This window comes from Emys orbicularis, chromosome 7 (assembly GCF_028017835.1).
Source record: "Emys orbicularis isolate rEmyOrb1 chromosome 7, rEmyOrb1.hap1, whole genome shotgun sequence".
Taxonomy (NCBI): Eukaryota; Metazoa; Chordata; order Testudines; family Emydidae; genus Emys; species Emys orbicularis.
Window position 1 is genome coordinate 73,214,983 of NC_088689.1, and position 16,709 is coordinate 73,231,691.

General features: G+C 38.9%; 1 protein-coding gene across 1 annotated transcript in view; it reads right to left on the reverse strand.

The window, feature by feature from the left end:
• Nucleotides 1-1,818: 1,818 nt before the first annotated feature.
• TM9SF3 (transmembrane 9 superfamily member 3) overlaps nucleotides 1,819-16,709 on the reverse strand; it is an 85,454-nt gene continuing 70,563 nt past the window's right edge. Inside the window, exons 10-15 of the mRNA XM_065407330.1 lie at nucleotides 15,203-15,342; nucleotides 11,886-11,954; nucleotides 11,612-11,758; nucleotides 11,044-11,127; nucleotides 10,207-10,283; nucleotides 1,819-4,402 (exon numbers count right to left, since the gene is read on the reverse strand). Of these exons, the coding sequence (XP_065263402.1) occupies nucleotides 4,335-4,402; nucleotides 10,207-10,283; nucleotides 11,044-11,127; nucleotides 11,612-11,758; nucleotides 11,886-11,954; nucleotides 15,203-15,342 (585 nt within the window). The 3' untranslated portion in view covers nucleotides 1,819-4,334. The remainder of the gene's footprint in view (nucleotides 4,403-10,206; nucleotides 10,284-11,043; nucleotides 11,128-11,611; nucleotides 11,759-11,885; nucleotides 11,955-15,202; nucleotides 15,343-16,709) is intronic.

Consider the following 16,709-nt stretch of genomic DNA (forward strand, 5'->3'; position numbering starts at 1 on the left):
TGATAGCCACTGGTCTAGACTATTTGGTTTTCTTTTGCTATACCATGACCGCAACAGAAAAGTTTCAGGATCATTTCTACCTAGCCATGAAAAAAGAGCAGGTTATCACCCCCAGGTTGAAAACCCATGCCCTAGGTAACTCCCAAACGTATGACAACGAAACGTTAGCATTAATTCTAGGATTTAAATGCATCTCCCAGAGAAAAAAGTTACCTAGCTTTCTAACTGCATGCGTTTTTCTCTGGAAGGAAATCATTTATATTCCAAAAAGACACTTTGGAACTCCCATGTTGGGAAAGATGAAAGAACTGAAGAGCTGCTCCTGAAGGATGGAAATGCATCAGCACAGAGTTTTGCATTCTCAAGTCCAGTTCTAGTCTAACAGAATGACAAACGGCATTACATTTGTGCCTCAAGTCTTGTCCACATTTGGGAAAAATCGGGAAATCTGATTCACTTGGGAGCCCTTTCCGATTCAGCTGAAGTGATTATAGTAATGGGGGGAGCCCCGCTACAGCAGGTTTAGCAAAAACAATGATAAAAAGGGGTCCAGCTATCAGATCCTTGACTATTATACCGGTCCCACCTGTGCTAGCACTGGACCAGAGACAACGCTTATAGGAATTTAAGAAATTTCAGCGTGTAGACTTGAGTCTAGCTCAAACACACTCAATTTACAAGAGTTGCCTCCAGCTGTAGTCCTAAGGTCTAAAAGTCAGGCTGGGTTCTTTTTAGTTTATACATCATTACCACTAAGTTTCAGCAGACCAAATTCTGTCCTTAGTTCCACGTCCTTCAGTAGGACTGCATACATGTAACTGAATGGGTCGTGCGACTGGAACTTACTGTTGAGAGAACCAGAATAAATTCCAATTCATTACTGTTGCCGCTGCAGTGCGGACAATAGTAAAATCTAAATTTGCCACTAAATCAGTAGATCCCTCTGAACAGAGACAGTGAGCATTCAGTCAGGCATGATCAATTTTATCTAGTCACTTTTGCAACTATAACTGCATTTTAAGTTACACTGCTGCTCCTATGCAACCAGATGTCAAAAGTCCAATAAAAATGACTACAAAATAAACAACTTAAATCTCTAACATAGCATTCTCCTTTTTCCTGTACTAAGTACTACAGCTGCTTTCTATTCACATTCCTTTCTAAATGCAAAACATTCACAGTTGAATTTATCCAACACATTTGGCTGAGATGGGCTATTGCTATGCATCACCATTTAGTAAATTCAACGAAAGTAATCTGTACCAAAATAGGAAGAGCCAAACTGAAGAGTTCCTAACAGATGGCTTTAAAGCCAATTCAAGAACTGACAAGAGGCCATGGTAGGAGAAGTATTAGGCGTAAGATCTTTATTTCATCCACAACAGAGGAAGGGCTATGTTGCCTAAGCCAAGAGCTTCTGCATCCTATTACCTGAGATGGTTCAAGCGGTATCCACAGTACTTTGAACTAATAACTAAGCTCTGCTCAAACAGCAACCATGACAAGGACAAGCAGTTCAAAATAAAGCAGTCACACTTCACAATCCTTCAAAAGCAGAAAACACCTATTCCTGCACTAGGATAGAAGTGTAAAAATGTCAATTATTTAAAACGTAGAGCATTTCTCCAGAGGAACATACCTTCAGAAATGAAATCATGGCTTGTATCTTTTCAATGTCACTTTAAAAAGTACAGTGTGCTGTCTGGATTTTCTGAAGCTAATAATGCCAGAGGATGGAGAAAGGAAATATGCAGCATGCAATTCTGTAGCATTAAAAAAAAAAAAATCCAACTACAAGACAACCAATTAAATGAAATTCAAAAATGATTTATGACATTTCTGATAGACTAATCATATCCCAGTACCCTAAATACAGCGATACAGACCCATTATTAACAATCCCTTTCCAAATCTTGTACCTCAGAGGGGCACTTAATGTATTTATTGTGTTTGATAATTGATTTTCACTTTACATTTAGAAGAACATTCAACAGAAGAGGGCTAGGAAAGTCACTAGAGGGAACAAGTACAAAAAACATTTTTGTTTAAAGTCTACATTTTGTGAAACAGTCATTTTATTAAGGCAAAATAATTGCTGACCAAGTTTATGCTCCCTTCAGTCAGTCTATGTGCTTTTAAACTAGAACTATCTTATGTCAAACAGCAAAATATAGCTGCAACCAACTATACACTTACTTTAAATGCCACTTCTCTGTTCCTGCAAAGATCAGTTAACACTGGCCAAGAAAATCAGTGTGTGTGTGTAGAGATTTTTATAGATCTATACGGGTAAAATTTCAACAGAATATGTAGGATATAACCTCTTTCGCATCTCTGGATTTGGCTGCATTCTCCCTACTCAGTGGAATTATCTTGTTCCAGTCATTTAAAGCTCACATACTTTACATAAAATATATACAGGATGCACAATTTTCTAGAAACGTACCTTGTAATAAATACTTCCTATGAGTTCTGTTCTCCCCTCTTCAAGGGTGGAATGGTATTTCGTCCCTCAGCTCAATAATGGTATGTTTTATAAATGCACAATTTAGGGATAATTAATACAAACACCATTGCATGGGGTCACTGTCCTTTTTCTTTTTAATTCAACAAGTTGCATTTTCTGGGGCAGATGTTATGTTCCAAACAGACTGTCTTATGAAAGCCATCCCTATACGGCATGTGCCAAAATCCCAAGCTGACTGGCTTTTAAATCTCTCATGGAAACAAATGAAGAACCCTTCTAGCCAAGTATACTACACAATTAACACTCATTTGTCTTAGAAAATCTTAACCTTTATTTGCCCGTTTATATTAGTGCTCCTCTCATTTCTTCTCCCCAGTATACTAATTGGATCAACAGATTTCCCCATAAACATTTCAGTCAAGAAGGATCTTTCTCAGCTGGCCATCTTTGGAACTGTACTGTGTAGCCCGGATGTAGGCAAACTTTCTAAGACTTTGAAGCGTGGGTTTTCGATATTTGAAAAGCACAGTAATACTGGATACAGAAAGTGGCATTCAATAGCCTTGCCTTTTTAAACAGACATTTTCAACTGCAAATTCATCTATTTTCACAATCAGAACATTTTTGTCTGAAAAGTTTATTTTAGTTTTCTGAACACTCTAAAGCAACTGTGCTTTAGATGTTACACAAGTGTCCAGATAGGATTAAACAAAAATTAAAATGTTCTAAATTACAAATTTAACTCCTGTAAGAGCTTCAGAAAGGAAACAGACCAGAAAGTAGGACATACACACATTGTGAGGAAACCCCAACGTTTCATGCAATGGCAGGCAAGATGTAAAAAGCCACCCAAATTCACACATTTGTACACCGAATCATCAGAAAAAAGTACTCTGTAGTAAATCTGTACATCCAAATACATTTGGGATCTACACCTAAGTTACATTATTTAATGTTATATACACTTATTACCACTTTATAATGTCTTAAGGAAAGCCTTCATTCAAACCCAAACCAAAAAAAAGACTAACTTTGAAAAAAAAGGAGAATCACTTTAGACATTCAGTTAAAACGTTGGTTTTGTTTTAATCTAGACCTCAAAACTTTTAATAAAAACAAACAGCATCCTCTTCGTTTAACATTTTGCTTTCTAACTGTACAGTAAATTGCACTGTCTTCAGACTGTATCTTCTTTGGATGGTTTTAAGATTTAGCTGGATATTACTTTAAAGATAAATAAATGGGAAGTTGGTCCAACTAGAATGATCGCTGATATATTACATGCAGGTGAGTTTAATATAGTTTTAAAATTATTTTTTAGACAAATGGGTGTAGGGATAGTTGATACTGCAAATGAACCAAAAGAAGCACCCAGAGTCAAAATACAAAACATACTTCTATCCTGACAATGGCAGTGAAAACCAGAAAAGTAATCTTTCTGGAACAGCATTTTTAGATAATTTAGAAATGTTAAGTACCAGGAAGACTACTAATCAAGCAGTTTTAGCAGCCAAGTTTCCCTCTTTTTACTGAATGGAACAAATTCTTGAAATAAACTGTTTGTCCTCTTCACTGAAGAGAGCTAGCCTATTCATCTTTAATGAGCTAGGTTTTTTTGGGAAGATTAGCCATGTACTGTAGTAATGCCTACTGCATATAATCCAAGCATTTGCTGTGAACAGTTGGAGAAAGCAGTCAGTAAGAATCTAGGATCAATGAAAATAGATGTTACTTTAAGCCCTCCACAAAATGGAGACCCATGCGAGGCCCAGTGTTAAAACCCAACTCTCTTCTTGCGCTTTTTGTTGTGCAAGTTCATCCCCCATTGAAAACAGTAACTGATCCATAGTTCAGTTTTCTTATTTCCTTAGTCAATTTTCACATTAGTGTAGATTTTACGAACAAAGGCACTTGTTCCCATGTAACCAATAGCTCCTGCAAAACAAAAAATAAAATGTATATTTTAGAGGAGATCACCTAATAACTATTAACATAAAACAAAAACACTGTTCTTAGTCATTTAAACCATTCATTCTGAAAAAAGACAATTACTTACTTGAGAATACTTGTTCTCAAACTGTATACAATTATCCCTGCTCCCAGTGAATAATGGCAAGAACTCCCATAGCTCTAAAGATCTAAATCCGTTAAACCATCTCCCCAGAAGACTATGCTCCTTTGCCCTGATAATATAGCAGTGCCCCCCCTACTGCTTCTAATAACCAGGTCCTTTTCTCCAAGCAAAGAAAAGGTAGAAAGCAAAACATTCCCAAATCTCTGGGGAAGGTGGGTTTTATTATAAGTTACATACTTTCTGAAAGTGAATGTTCTTTTTCTCACCATGAGGTAGAAATGAATAGCAATAAGTTGTTAAAAGGAAATTGCAACCTGCAGTTTTCAAATTAGTAAGAGTCATGAGGCGAGTATGCTTGGACCACAGCAGTAATAAAGGAATAGGACATTAGGTGTTTGAGGGTGGAAACAGTTTCGGATTGAACAATACATCGCAGTAGTAAAGGGCCTAACAAAACTAGACACTCAGGTGGCAAGAGAACAAGAACTCATTCCAGAAGCAGGTTCTGCAACTCCAATAGGCCAAACCTAGAATCTAAGATGGATACGCAAGGCTGAGTAAGCAGTAACATAGAGAATGCTACATGACTGTAGTGCATACCTCCCAAACAGGAACAAACAATGTTACTGCTGATGCCAACCTGCGAGGATAAGCTAACATGACACCAAAGGTGCAAACCCGGTAACAATCAAGAGAACTGCAGTTAGTCAGTCTGACCCACTCTATGGTGTGAAGTGAAACCAAAAGCTGGGTGGACAAATTAAGGGCTGTAACAACCGCAGATAAAAGCCCAAGTTTATTAAGATGTTCTTTCCAGAATAGATTATGCATGGAAAACTTACACTGGTGCTCCTCTGCAACAACGCAGATTAAAGCCGGATGAAGCATGTGAGATAAAGGGGTCCAAAGCACTCGACAAGGGAATCCAGATATGAACAAAACTTCCAGAGAAGAACAAGTGATTCCAGAGCCTGAACATCTTTAGAGAAATGCTGCAAAAACTTTCCACTTTGAAAAAGCCTTTCTACCATAAGAATTGCACTCCCACTTCTACCAGCCAAACCAAAAAAGGGAGAAATCAAATCAAAACAAAAACCCTACCCAAGCAGAATTTCTACCCCAAAAAGGGAGAAGTACCAGAGACTCCATGAATTCCATTAGACACTTCACGTGGAAGGTGCTCAGATACTACAATGATGGGTCACAGGATAAAACTAAGGTAAACCAAAAAATAGTGTCATGTTGGTTGATTAAGCTTAATTAAGAGTACCACATAAAGGAAACTAAACCTGAAATACTGCCAACTTTGAAAGGGATCAAGAATAAGATGCATCTTGACCAAAATGGGGCTTTTAAGATGATTGAGTTTTTGTCTCTCCTGAGCTATGTCAGAACTTTTGGATGGGGGAGGATAAAAGGTACATATGGAAGCCTTTCTCCAAGGAATAGGGAAGAAAGGTGTCCATCACTGCTGTAGTCTGAGTGCCAGCTCAAGCACAATTAGCATGGCATGTCTACACAACCTGGGAATCACACCTCCCAGCTCAAAGGCAGACATTTCATAAGACTCTCCAAAGGAGAAGACAGGCTTTGGTCTGAGATGTGACATTTATATACCCCTTTTAGCTCATGGGCACAAGCTAAGAATTTAGGTATTTCAGTATGAACTAGGGTGACTCCAGCATCATGGTGGCAGTGGCAGAGAGATCCAAAGAGCATCTTCGTGCTTAGAATTATGATCCAGAAGAGCTGAACCAGAGCTCTTACTCACATGCACAGCCATCTCTACCAATAAGCTTTCAGGGAGGTGGGGGGAGGGGGGAGAGTGGGAAGTGGGAGGAAGTTGTAATATTCTTTGGTGCAAAGTAATTGTGCTCAGCCCTTTTGAAATTCCTGATACATATCCTTCAACAGCCAGTTAAGGAATGAATGAACAGGCACAACCAAGCTACTGGCAGGGTGGGATGTTTCAAAGTGCAGAAAAATCTTCGGGCCCTTTTCAGACTTCCTATAAACTCATGAGGACTAAGGAGTCCTTTGGATCTTCCAGGCTACTGAGCGAGTCCTCCCATTAGCCTCAAGTAGCAAGCTGTGATTGTGAAACCAAAAGATATGCCAGATGCAGCTGAGTTAGATCAGGCCATCAGCACCAAGCAAGCTAATGATATTTTGGCTAGGGGGGTTTTCAAGAGACTTGGCTAACAGGATATCTGTGAGAAAATACTTGTTTAATGGAGTAATTGTAAACAGTCCATCTCATCAGAACCATAAACTTTCATAAGCATGTAAAGCAAAACTCAAAGGATCCAAACAGTCAGGAACACCTGAATCATAAAAGAAACAGTTTCCTACTGTTGCTTTGAGAAGGGGGTTGGACTAGATGACCTCCTGAGGTCTCTTCCAACCCTAATCTTCTATGATTTTGTGTTCCTAATACCACAAAACAACTAATGCAAATCAGAGTTGTGATTCTGTATACACAGGGAGTTAAGAAACTCCAAAGTAAGGGAGTAAACAATTTAAGTATTTATCTGAATGTGCCATTGTCAAGTGCACCATATATGCAACTGAATTAAGCATGGACAATATGAAGTTAGTAAGCCATGAGGGCATGAAGAATGGCTACCCAGATCAGATGAGCTCCTCCCTATGCTATTTAAAGAGATGGGGATTTTTAAAGTTTTATCTGTCTCCTGCATTAAGATCGAAGGTCTGGAAGTTCTAGGGAGCTCCCCACTGCCATTTTCAAAGCGCTCATGCTCTGTAGGAAGCACTGTTCTCCAGTGATCAAAGTACCTCACAGTGTGTGAAATTTGAGTTAGCTAAATATGGTCGGGAGATTTATGATCGGGATAGGTGACCTAAATGTGCCGGGACTCCAAAGCAGGCAAGTTCATGTTAATCGATTCCAACAGCAGCCAATTGCATGATCCTGCAGATAGCCATGTGCATGAGCATCGTCCCTCCATGCATTGTTTCATAATAGATCAGCAGTAAAAAGCATGCACAGTGCACATTTTTCTAACACACTTTGTTAGCCGTGCTGGATATGAATTTAATGCACAAAATGGATTGTTGTCTGATTTTGAAGAAATATTTGGGTAGTAAAAACCTAGATATCTCCTTAATACTGTTTCAAATACTTTTTCACGGTAACAAGAAAGCATACAAAGATTTTCCCTTTCCATTTTCTTTTAAAACATTTTAATTATAAAAACTGATGGACACACTCGGTTCCTGACATTAGACATTTTAATCAGTACCAGGCTGAACACTTAAAAAAAAAAAAAAAAAAGATTAGAGCTGAAAGGTATATAAAAGCCTACTAAAGAAAAAATAGCTGAGAGAGTGCCAGAACAGTGGGGGAACCTTGTAATATGCCAAAGACTTCAAGAGGAAAGATGAGATTTCAGTCAGAAAAGCACTTAATTTAGAGTAGCCCACATTTCTTTTTCCTTGTAAATGTCATGAAATTAACTTCTTGGCTCTTCTAAAGAGAAGAAAAAATATGCATGAAACATAAGTGGTGGATATTGAATCTATTAGTGCCTTGAGCCCACAAATCCTTATGGACATCGGTAACCCGTATGCAAGTACTCCACTAGGAGCAAAGGAATATTTGCATGTGTAGGGAGTTGTAAAATAAGACTCTAGGCTTGCATGAATAAAGCCAGTCATATTGTGCAAAAATGGGAAAGAACCAATTTGCACTTTCAAAAACATGTGAGGGAAAGAACCAAAAAAGCCAACAGGTGAATATACTAAATTCACCAAGTGAACTTCCATACGATTTACTACACTCTTATCCAAAGGTCTGCTCAAACAGCATCTAACAGGCAGTGAAACCAAATGCATGAAAGAGCACTGTGTTCTTTGCTCATTTGTAAATATTTGTATCATTTGCTTCCTCGTTCCTTTCCAGAAAAACACAGGTCTCTTCTGCATTCTCTCCACTCCCAAGAGATCCCTGGTACTGAGTTACTAGAATGAGCACTCTGCGCCATCCCAGATGGTGCTGAGACCATCCATGAGTCCTTCACTGGATACTTGAGCCTGCTAAAAAGATGAGTGGAGGAAACCATCCCTCTTGATGCAAGACGAGCAGCCCCATTTGGACCACAGTCCTGTCCCAGGGTGGTGGAGAGAATGGACTCAGCACAGGGGCAATGTCAGCACCAGAGCCAAGGCTCACAGCTGCTTCTTTAGATGGTACTGCTGAGGGATTTTCTAGAAAATATCTCTCTGTCAGAGACACTGACAAATGATGGACCATGGACCCTAATGCGCCTTTCCTTCTACCGACATGATTTTTGGGTGTGAAGAATGGTTTTTGTTTTTTTGTTTTAAAGCCTTAGATGGAACTTTAGTTTATCCAGTGCTGGGATCACAGCTTACGGCTTCAGAAAGAGTGAACCTCTGGTGCGGAGGAACTGACATAAGTTTCTTAACCCCAGAGAACATATCAAAGGCTTACTGGCACCAAAGGATTTGGGGCTGTTGCTGTGCAGCTCTCTCTTACCAGAAAGTCAGTCAAGCACCATTCAGTTTACCTCCTGTCAAGTGAAGTGCCCTATTGTACCTATTGCCCCAGAACTGTTTGGGTCTTGGACTACAATTCCTGGGAAGGGTGAAGACACCTCTATCATGGTTAGCTCTAGTCCTCCTTTCTGTCTGCAAGAGCCATGGCTGGAAATGATGGCCTAGGCCAAACAGATAACCTGGGTAATGTACTTCCTCATGGCAAACAGTAGTGACCAGCTACTAGCACTGTGTCCTTGCTGCATCACAGTGATTTAATCCTGATCTGTTGCATGCTACAGCCTTGTGATTAAAGTTTTTTACACTTTGGAATAGTATAGATTAATGACTTACCTAACTACCCTAAAACCCCAAAAACTACAGAAGAGTTTAGGTCCTGTGTGAGCCAGACTGCTACAAGCACTTGAAGCGGTCAAGTGGGGAAAAAAAAAAAAAGAAGAGGTGGTCAGGAGCCATATCCCTTTTATAACCTTTGCATTACAGCATATGGCTCATGCATTTCACTGCTGGGTGGCAATTCAAGGCAGAATCTTCCTTACTCAGTGTCTGCGCCGAAAATCCTTGTTGCCCATGTCCTCAGCCTAGTACTGGGAGAGTATGTCAGCAGTGAATAGAATGAGAAGTATTTGTTCAATTGACCACTCCTGAACTAAGGGCTTCCATTTTCAAATTTCAAAAATAAAAAGAGTTGAGAGTTTCAGGGCACAGTTTAAATGGATGCCTGGAAATCTAGCTCCCCCTCCAGGTGCTAAAGAAATAATCTCAAACTGAAAAGATAAAGGACTCTAGTTAATATTGAATTCATTGTGCAAAGCTCGGTGTGTTGGAAATTCAACCTCTGATTATATTATTATTTTATTCTTTCAGCCCTGCAGAGTGATGTCTTTTGTTTTCTGCATAGCACATAGGAGATATATCTTCACTTTTGAAAAAAACAGTTCACACAAACCTGGTTCTACTAGGCTGGTATAAAATGAAAAACTAAGCATATAAGCCAGAAATTGGAAGGTTATTTTCAAGGATAGTATGTTTTCTTTAATGATACATACAGAAGGCATTTTGAAAATAGAGACAGCTGTGAATTTATGATATACACATAGCAGATTTGAGTATATTCTGAACTTACCACACATTATCCCCAAGGCTGTGCTAAATACCGCCATATAACCAAAGTAAAATGATGTTTGAAACAAGCCATACATTCTGAAAAAAGAAAGAAAAAAAAAGAGAGAGATAGTAATTTATACCACAGGTATAGGTTCAGAAAAGGGCAACATAAATTATTAGGGGTATGGAATGGCTTCCGTATGAGGAGAGATTAATAAGATTGGGACTTTTCAGCTTGGAATAGAGATGACAAAGGGGGGATATGATAGAGGTCTATAAAATCATGACTGGTATGGAGAAAGTAAATAATGAAGTGTTATTTACTCCTCCTCATAATACAAGAACTAGGGGTCACTAAATGAAATTAATAGGCAGCAGGTTTAAAACAAACAAAAAGGAAGTATTTATTCATACAACGCACAGTCAACCTATGGAACTCTTTGCCAGAGGATGTTGTGAAGGCTAAGACTATAACAGGGTTCAAAAAAGAACTAGATAAATTCATGGAGGATAGGTCCATCAATGGCTATGAGCCAGGATGGGCATGAATGGTGTCCCTAGCCTCTGTTTGCCAGAAGCTGGGAATGGGCGACAGGGAATGGATCACTTGATGATTATCTGTTCTGTTCATTCCCTCTGAAGCATTTGGCATTGGCCACTGTTGGAAGATAGGAAACTGGGCTAGATAGACCTTTGGACTGATGCAGTATGGCTGCCCTTATGTTCTTAGGTCATTTTTTTTGTAGTTTCTCAATATACCAGTTACTCTAAAGTAAGCTTATTTTTAATTCTTTAGGTCAAATGTTTGATTTACTAAATGCTGACCTATGAAGTACAAGATACAGCCACCACTTACTTTGTTTTGAAAAAGTAGTAGTAAAAGGAATACATGTAAACATAGATTGCAGTTGATGCAGCAGAAAGAAAGCTCGTCCATTGCCTGAAAAACACATACAAGTCTGTCACACCACCAGATATGGACCAGACAAAATAAGTTTCCCCAACAAAACATATGGTACAGGAGAAATCTGAAGCAGAAAAAAAATCTACTTGTCTAAACATGTTGTGCTTCATGTGAAAAGCAGGCTTCCAGGAAAATATTTGTCAGTAATATCAAATACTCATTAGCTTCTGTTTTATGTATATTTTTTACACTACACAGTTTGAGGGTGTAATCAACATGCTCTTACTACAAATGAACTTACCTCACCCACCTTTTCTCTGTTATCCTGGGACCAACATGGCTACAACAACACTGCAAACAATTCATACTCTGTCAACCATTGCTTGATACAGGGTGATTTTTAAAAAATCCACTTGTTTTAGAGAAACTTTATTTCAATAGGGAAAGTCTCTTGCAAATCTGTATTATGATTCTGAGATAGTACACTATTAGGATATTTATGAACAAAAATGGTACTTACCACCTATAATCCTCTGCATTTAGCAGGAAGTACGTACATACAATGGTCACACAGACTGTCACAATGCAGAGGATAACCAGCACCAACATCATGAAGCCATAAACATAGTAGATCTTGTAAGCCCAGAATGAAGTGAAAATAAAATACCTAAGTAGAATTGAATGAAATAGGCAACTTTATTATATTGTAACTACACCTTTTTAGCAGCTTCAACTGATCGGGCATAATATATTTACTAGCAACAGCTAACAATTTCATGCAAAAAACCCCTCACATTTCAATGAAAATTGATCCAAAAGGGAGGATTCCACCTAGGCAAACAATAACAGCTGGTTCCATGAACCTGCAAAATAACAGAAATAGCAATCAATTTTGATATTAGATAAATTTACAGTTTTATATTTCATTAATAAAGATATCCAAGACAAATAGTGGAACACTTAATAAAACCCAAAAAAGTCATATTAAAGGCATCCATTCGGATAAATTCTCGGCATCAGTCTCTCTAGACCCACCGTATTTAAAAAGAAAAAAATCTTAGATTTTTAAAACATGTGAGAGACTCATGTCAGTCTCCATGCCTGATGGGAAGTCTACGTGCTGAACGCTATTCACTTAAGCTGGGCTTTGGGTCTGGCCCTAAGAGGACAAAGCACCCCAGCAGCTCCAAATGAAGTCAATGGGACCTCACTGCTTTTGAGCATATGACCTCTTATTTAAGAGCCTGACTACAGCCTCCTGTTTTTAAAAAAAACTTACCCATAATACTTACCTATGTAACAAAGCCCCACAAAATCCCTGTGATGTAATGTATGTAAAAATAATTCTGGAATGGAAAGTGCTATCTACCATAATTGTATGCAGTGTAGTTGTAGATGTGTAGGTCCTAGGGCTATAGAGAGACAAGGTGGGTGAGGTAATATCTTTTATTGGACCAACTTCTGTTGGTGAGACAAACCTTTCAGGTCTGGGAAAAGTACTCGAAGAGAGCATCACAGCTAAATGCAAGGTGAAAAAGATTGTTCAGCATAAATAGCACATATTCTAAGGCAGGGGATCTCAGAACAATTTTTTTGGTGGCCTCAGAGTACAGCTACCAGCCCTTGCTGGTGGCTGCGCTGACATTTTTCCCAAGCTCGAGCCCCGCCACCTGGCCTGAAGTCCAGAGCCAGTGTCCAGGGGATGAAACCTGAAGCCTGCTGAGTTCACACACTGGCTCCACATATCTGCAGAGGCACTGCCCGGGAGCCCATAGGAGGCTGCGTGGTGCAGGGCACTGATCCCCTGCTGGCGGTGCCAGCAAATAGCAAGACAGTCAGGAGCAATAGCTGTGCACTGCAGGGAAGGGCCGCTGCTTTGCCCCTCTCCCCCATGAGACTGTCCTAGTGCAGAAAAATCCACTCCACATTTGAGAAATGCTGTTCTAAGGGACCATTCAAAGTAGAGTGCCCATTAACACCTCTTTTTGTCCTATAACAGCAGGTGTTAACAGGCCACTCTACCTTGAATGATCCCTTACAATATATGCTAACTACTTATGCTAAACAGTCTGTTCCACCTTGCATTTAGCTGTAAGGCTCCCTCAGAGGGCATCTCCACTACCAATGTTAAAGCACTGAGAAAGAAAGTTTCAGTCCTGTTAAGTGGCAGTGTAGACAAGGCCAGAGTACCTTTCACAGACTTGAAGAGGAGTTCTGTGTGGTCTCTAAAGCTGGTCTCTTTCCAACAGAAGTTGGTCCAATAAAAGGTATTACCTCATCCACCTTGTCGCTCTAAGTGCTATCAGTGTAAGTTATCTATATATTTGAGCAAGTCAGTTATAGGGACACTTTTAATAATACAATCTAATTTTATTTCCATCTCTGCCACAGATAAGTCTGGTGGCCATAGGCAAATCACAGATTGTGTGCCTTTCTCCATCCCTAATATGAGAATACCTTCTTCACAGGGGCATTGTAAGGCTTCATTCATTGTGTAGCACCATCTCAATGTCTATACACAAGTATTACTATTACACACAAAAATGTGCTTCGTTTTGAAGACTGGGGTAACGAGTGCCGTACGTATATCATCGAAATTGAGAAATGTTGGACTGGAAGGGACCCTGAGAGGTCTTCTAGTCCATTTCCCCATGCTGAAGTAGGATTAAGCATACCTAAGCATTACAGGGATTTATTTAACCTATTTTTATCTATAGACATACATACATATATATAGATATAGATAGATAGATATAATATTTAATCACGATTAATTTTTGAGTTAATTGCGTGAGTTAACTGCGATTAATCCTAATACTTTCCTCATTAATAGCCTAAACTCATCATTTGACAGATCCTTATTGAAATATATATTTACTGCACCTACATTTAACAATGTAATTCACGTGTTTAAACCCAAACTTCCACAAAAGTCTTGCAAGAGACAGTGATCATGCATCTGTGTAACCAATACTTATGAGGAAAATATTTTACAGAGAAATGGTTATCTAGCTCAGAATTTTTGGAATTTTGTACTGCGATAGTGACTCTATGCCACGAACTTATGAATAAAATTAATACTCAGTATCTGTAGATATTACTGTCACTTAACCAGAGGTGACCCCTTCATATTACCCATACTGATACTGAATTTAACTAGAGAGGTAATTTAGTGATTTAATTTGCTGCTTCCTTCATTATTTATAGGGAGACTTGTCTAAGTCGATGGTCCCACAATTTTACCTTCATTAAAAGTATCTTATTTCTTTTTCTCATCCTGATCCAGAAAAATCCATCAGCTCTCCAAGATATGGGCTGCAGTATAAATCAAACCTCACCTTCTCAACTGAGCAACACACCATTAACTCAAGACTGCATTTCCTGAAGATTGTGGGTGTAACACATTCCACCATCCCCTTCATTTTTACTACTCCACTCTTCTGAGAGGAATAAAATCAATAAAATCCATCCTTTGAGGATAGTTTTATTTCCACAGCTTCTCTCCTCCTCACTAGATACACGCTAACAGGGCAAGGAGATTGTATTCATGGTATGCATGCTACAAGCTAAAAAAGTCTATTTTTTGGAAATAAAGATGCCTTTATATTAACATAAAAAGTAATGTTCATGAACAGTATCAACTTGATGGCCTAGAGACTCCTCTTACCCAAAAAACAGGTAGTGGCAATGCAAGCTGCCCCCAACAACATCCTCCAAATGTCTCTCGGCCCTAACTGGGAGAAACCCACCTCCAAGGGTGAAGCTAGTTCAGTCTCCAGGGCCCGTTCGATCTTAAATCTGTCAAAGGTGCTAACTGAGGTGGGGACTTTGATTTCTGGGGAAACCTATCTACCTGGAATGGGAATGGTACCACAAACTAGTGACTTCAAGTTGAAAGTTTTTACCTTTATCCATCCAATCCCTTTAAAGAGATGCTTTAATGCAGAAACTTAAATCAGCTTCCTGAGAAGCTTTTTCCTGCACACATGCCTTGAACTAAATATAAATTTAAAAGCTACTCTAAAATTATTTTTGAGGTATTGGGATCATTCAAAATTCTAAACACATTTATGTTTGAGTGAATACACAATGTATAAGCACTTCTCTTTACCATTTTTTCTCCGGTATCGGACGAGGCACAGCATTGACACGACAAGGAAAGTTGGGCTGGCCCGACAGATTTCGGCCAAGAATTGTACCAACAAGGTTCAATGGAAGAATAACAAAGAAACAGATACAGCATACTGCCACCTGTAAATTCAATAAACAGGGGTATGAGATCACAGAAAAGAAAATAAAGAGACATCTAAAGTAACGAGGCACAAGTGTGTATGTTGTACCAATGCTGAATCATACTCCTAGTTATAAAACGTTAGCCAACATCCAAACTACTTTGACTGTTGAGATGCAATATTTGTGTTTTATTCCATGGCAAATCTAACAGAAGAAGGTGCTAAAGAAAAATGTACTCTAGTAAAATTGTATCTGTCTGAAAATATTAACCACCTTCTGCTATGTTTGTAAAGAGTTTGGAACAAATTTATAGCAGTCTCTTCACTTTAACCCTTATAAATAGAAGTTCACATTGTACACTGAAAAACTGAAACCTGGATCCTTTATTCTGCTTCGCCGTATCAGAATTCAGTGTCAGAAAACTTCTCTGATTACAAAAAGTTAACTACACTAACCCTGATAGATATTACTTAGCTGATAACTAGCCACATTTAAAATAGTTAAATTTAAAATCTGCTTACAATATTCTGGATCTGTAAAGGTCTTCCAAAAATGCCAAAACCACAATGTTGAAGCCATATCACACTGTTCAAATTGACACTTGGGACCAGACTTTCTGAACGATACATACAAACGGTCAGACAGGTAACTGATTATTTGCATGTTCAGTTACCCACTTTACAAACAAAAAATACATGTATAAATTGGTGCACAATTGCATATGCACAGTGAAGAAAAATCATGCCCTTTATTCTGCCCCATTCCAATGAAGTGTGCCTCAGAAGACTTTAGAGTGAACCATCTCCAGTTCTATATATAACAAGCAATTTTTTTTCCTGCTCATGAAAGGAAAGGGCATTTATAATAATAATAATAAAAAAAGGAATTATAAATACCCAGCAAGATGTTCCCTAATCATGTAACTCTTGAATATAAAACTATGAAACTACTTGGAACTATTAAATTACTCAATAACATTCTCAGATACAGTACTTCTAAGTAAAAATAGAATGGTTACTTGCACTATAGTAACTGTGGTTCTTCAAGATGTTGTCAGTGTGACTCTCACTGGTGATGCACGTGCACAAGATCGGATTTCTTTGCTTGAATACCCATGTCTGTTGGGGCTGTGCATGCACCCATGCTTCCTCGTGTTTGGACAGAAAAGGTGGAGTAACCATGTCCTCCCTCAGTTCCCTTGCAATTCAAAGCCCGTGGTAGCTGAGAACTCCAAACAACAGGGATTGGGTGGGGGGTGTTGTGGGATCCTGTAGCAGAGGATGGCAGGGTCCCCCTTGGCTCCTGCCTCTGCTAGGTCCACAAAGTCACTCTGAGACCCTGGGGTTAGTAACCACAGGTGCAGTTTCTTTACATGCTTGTTCCCA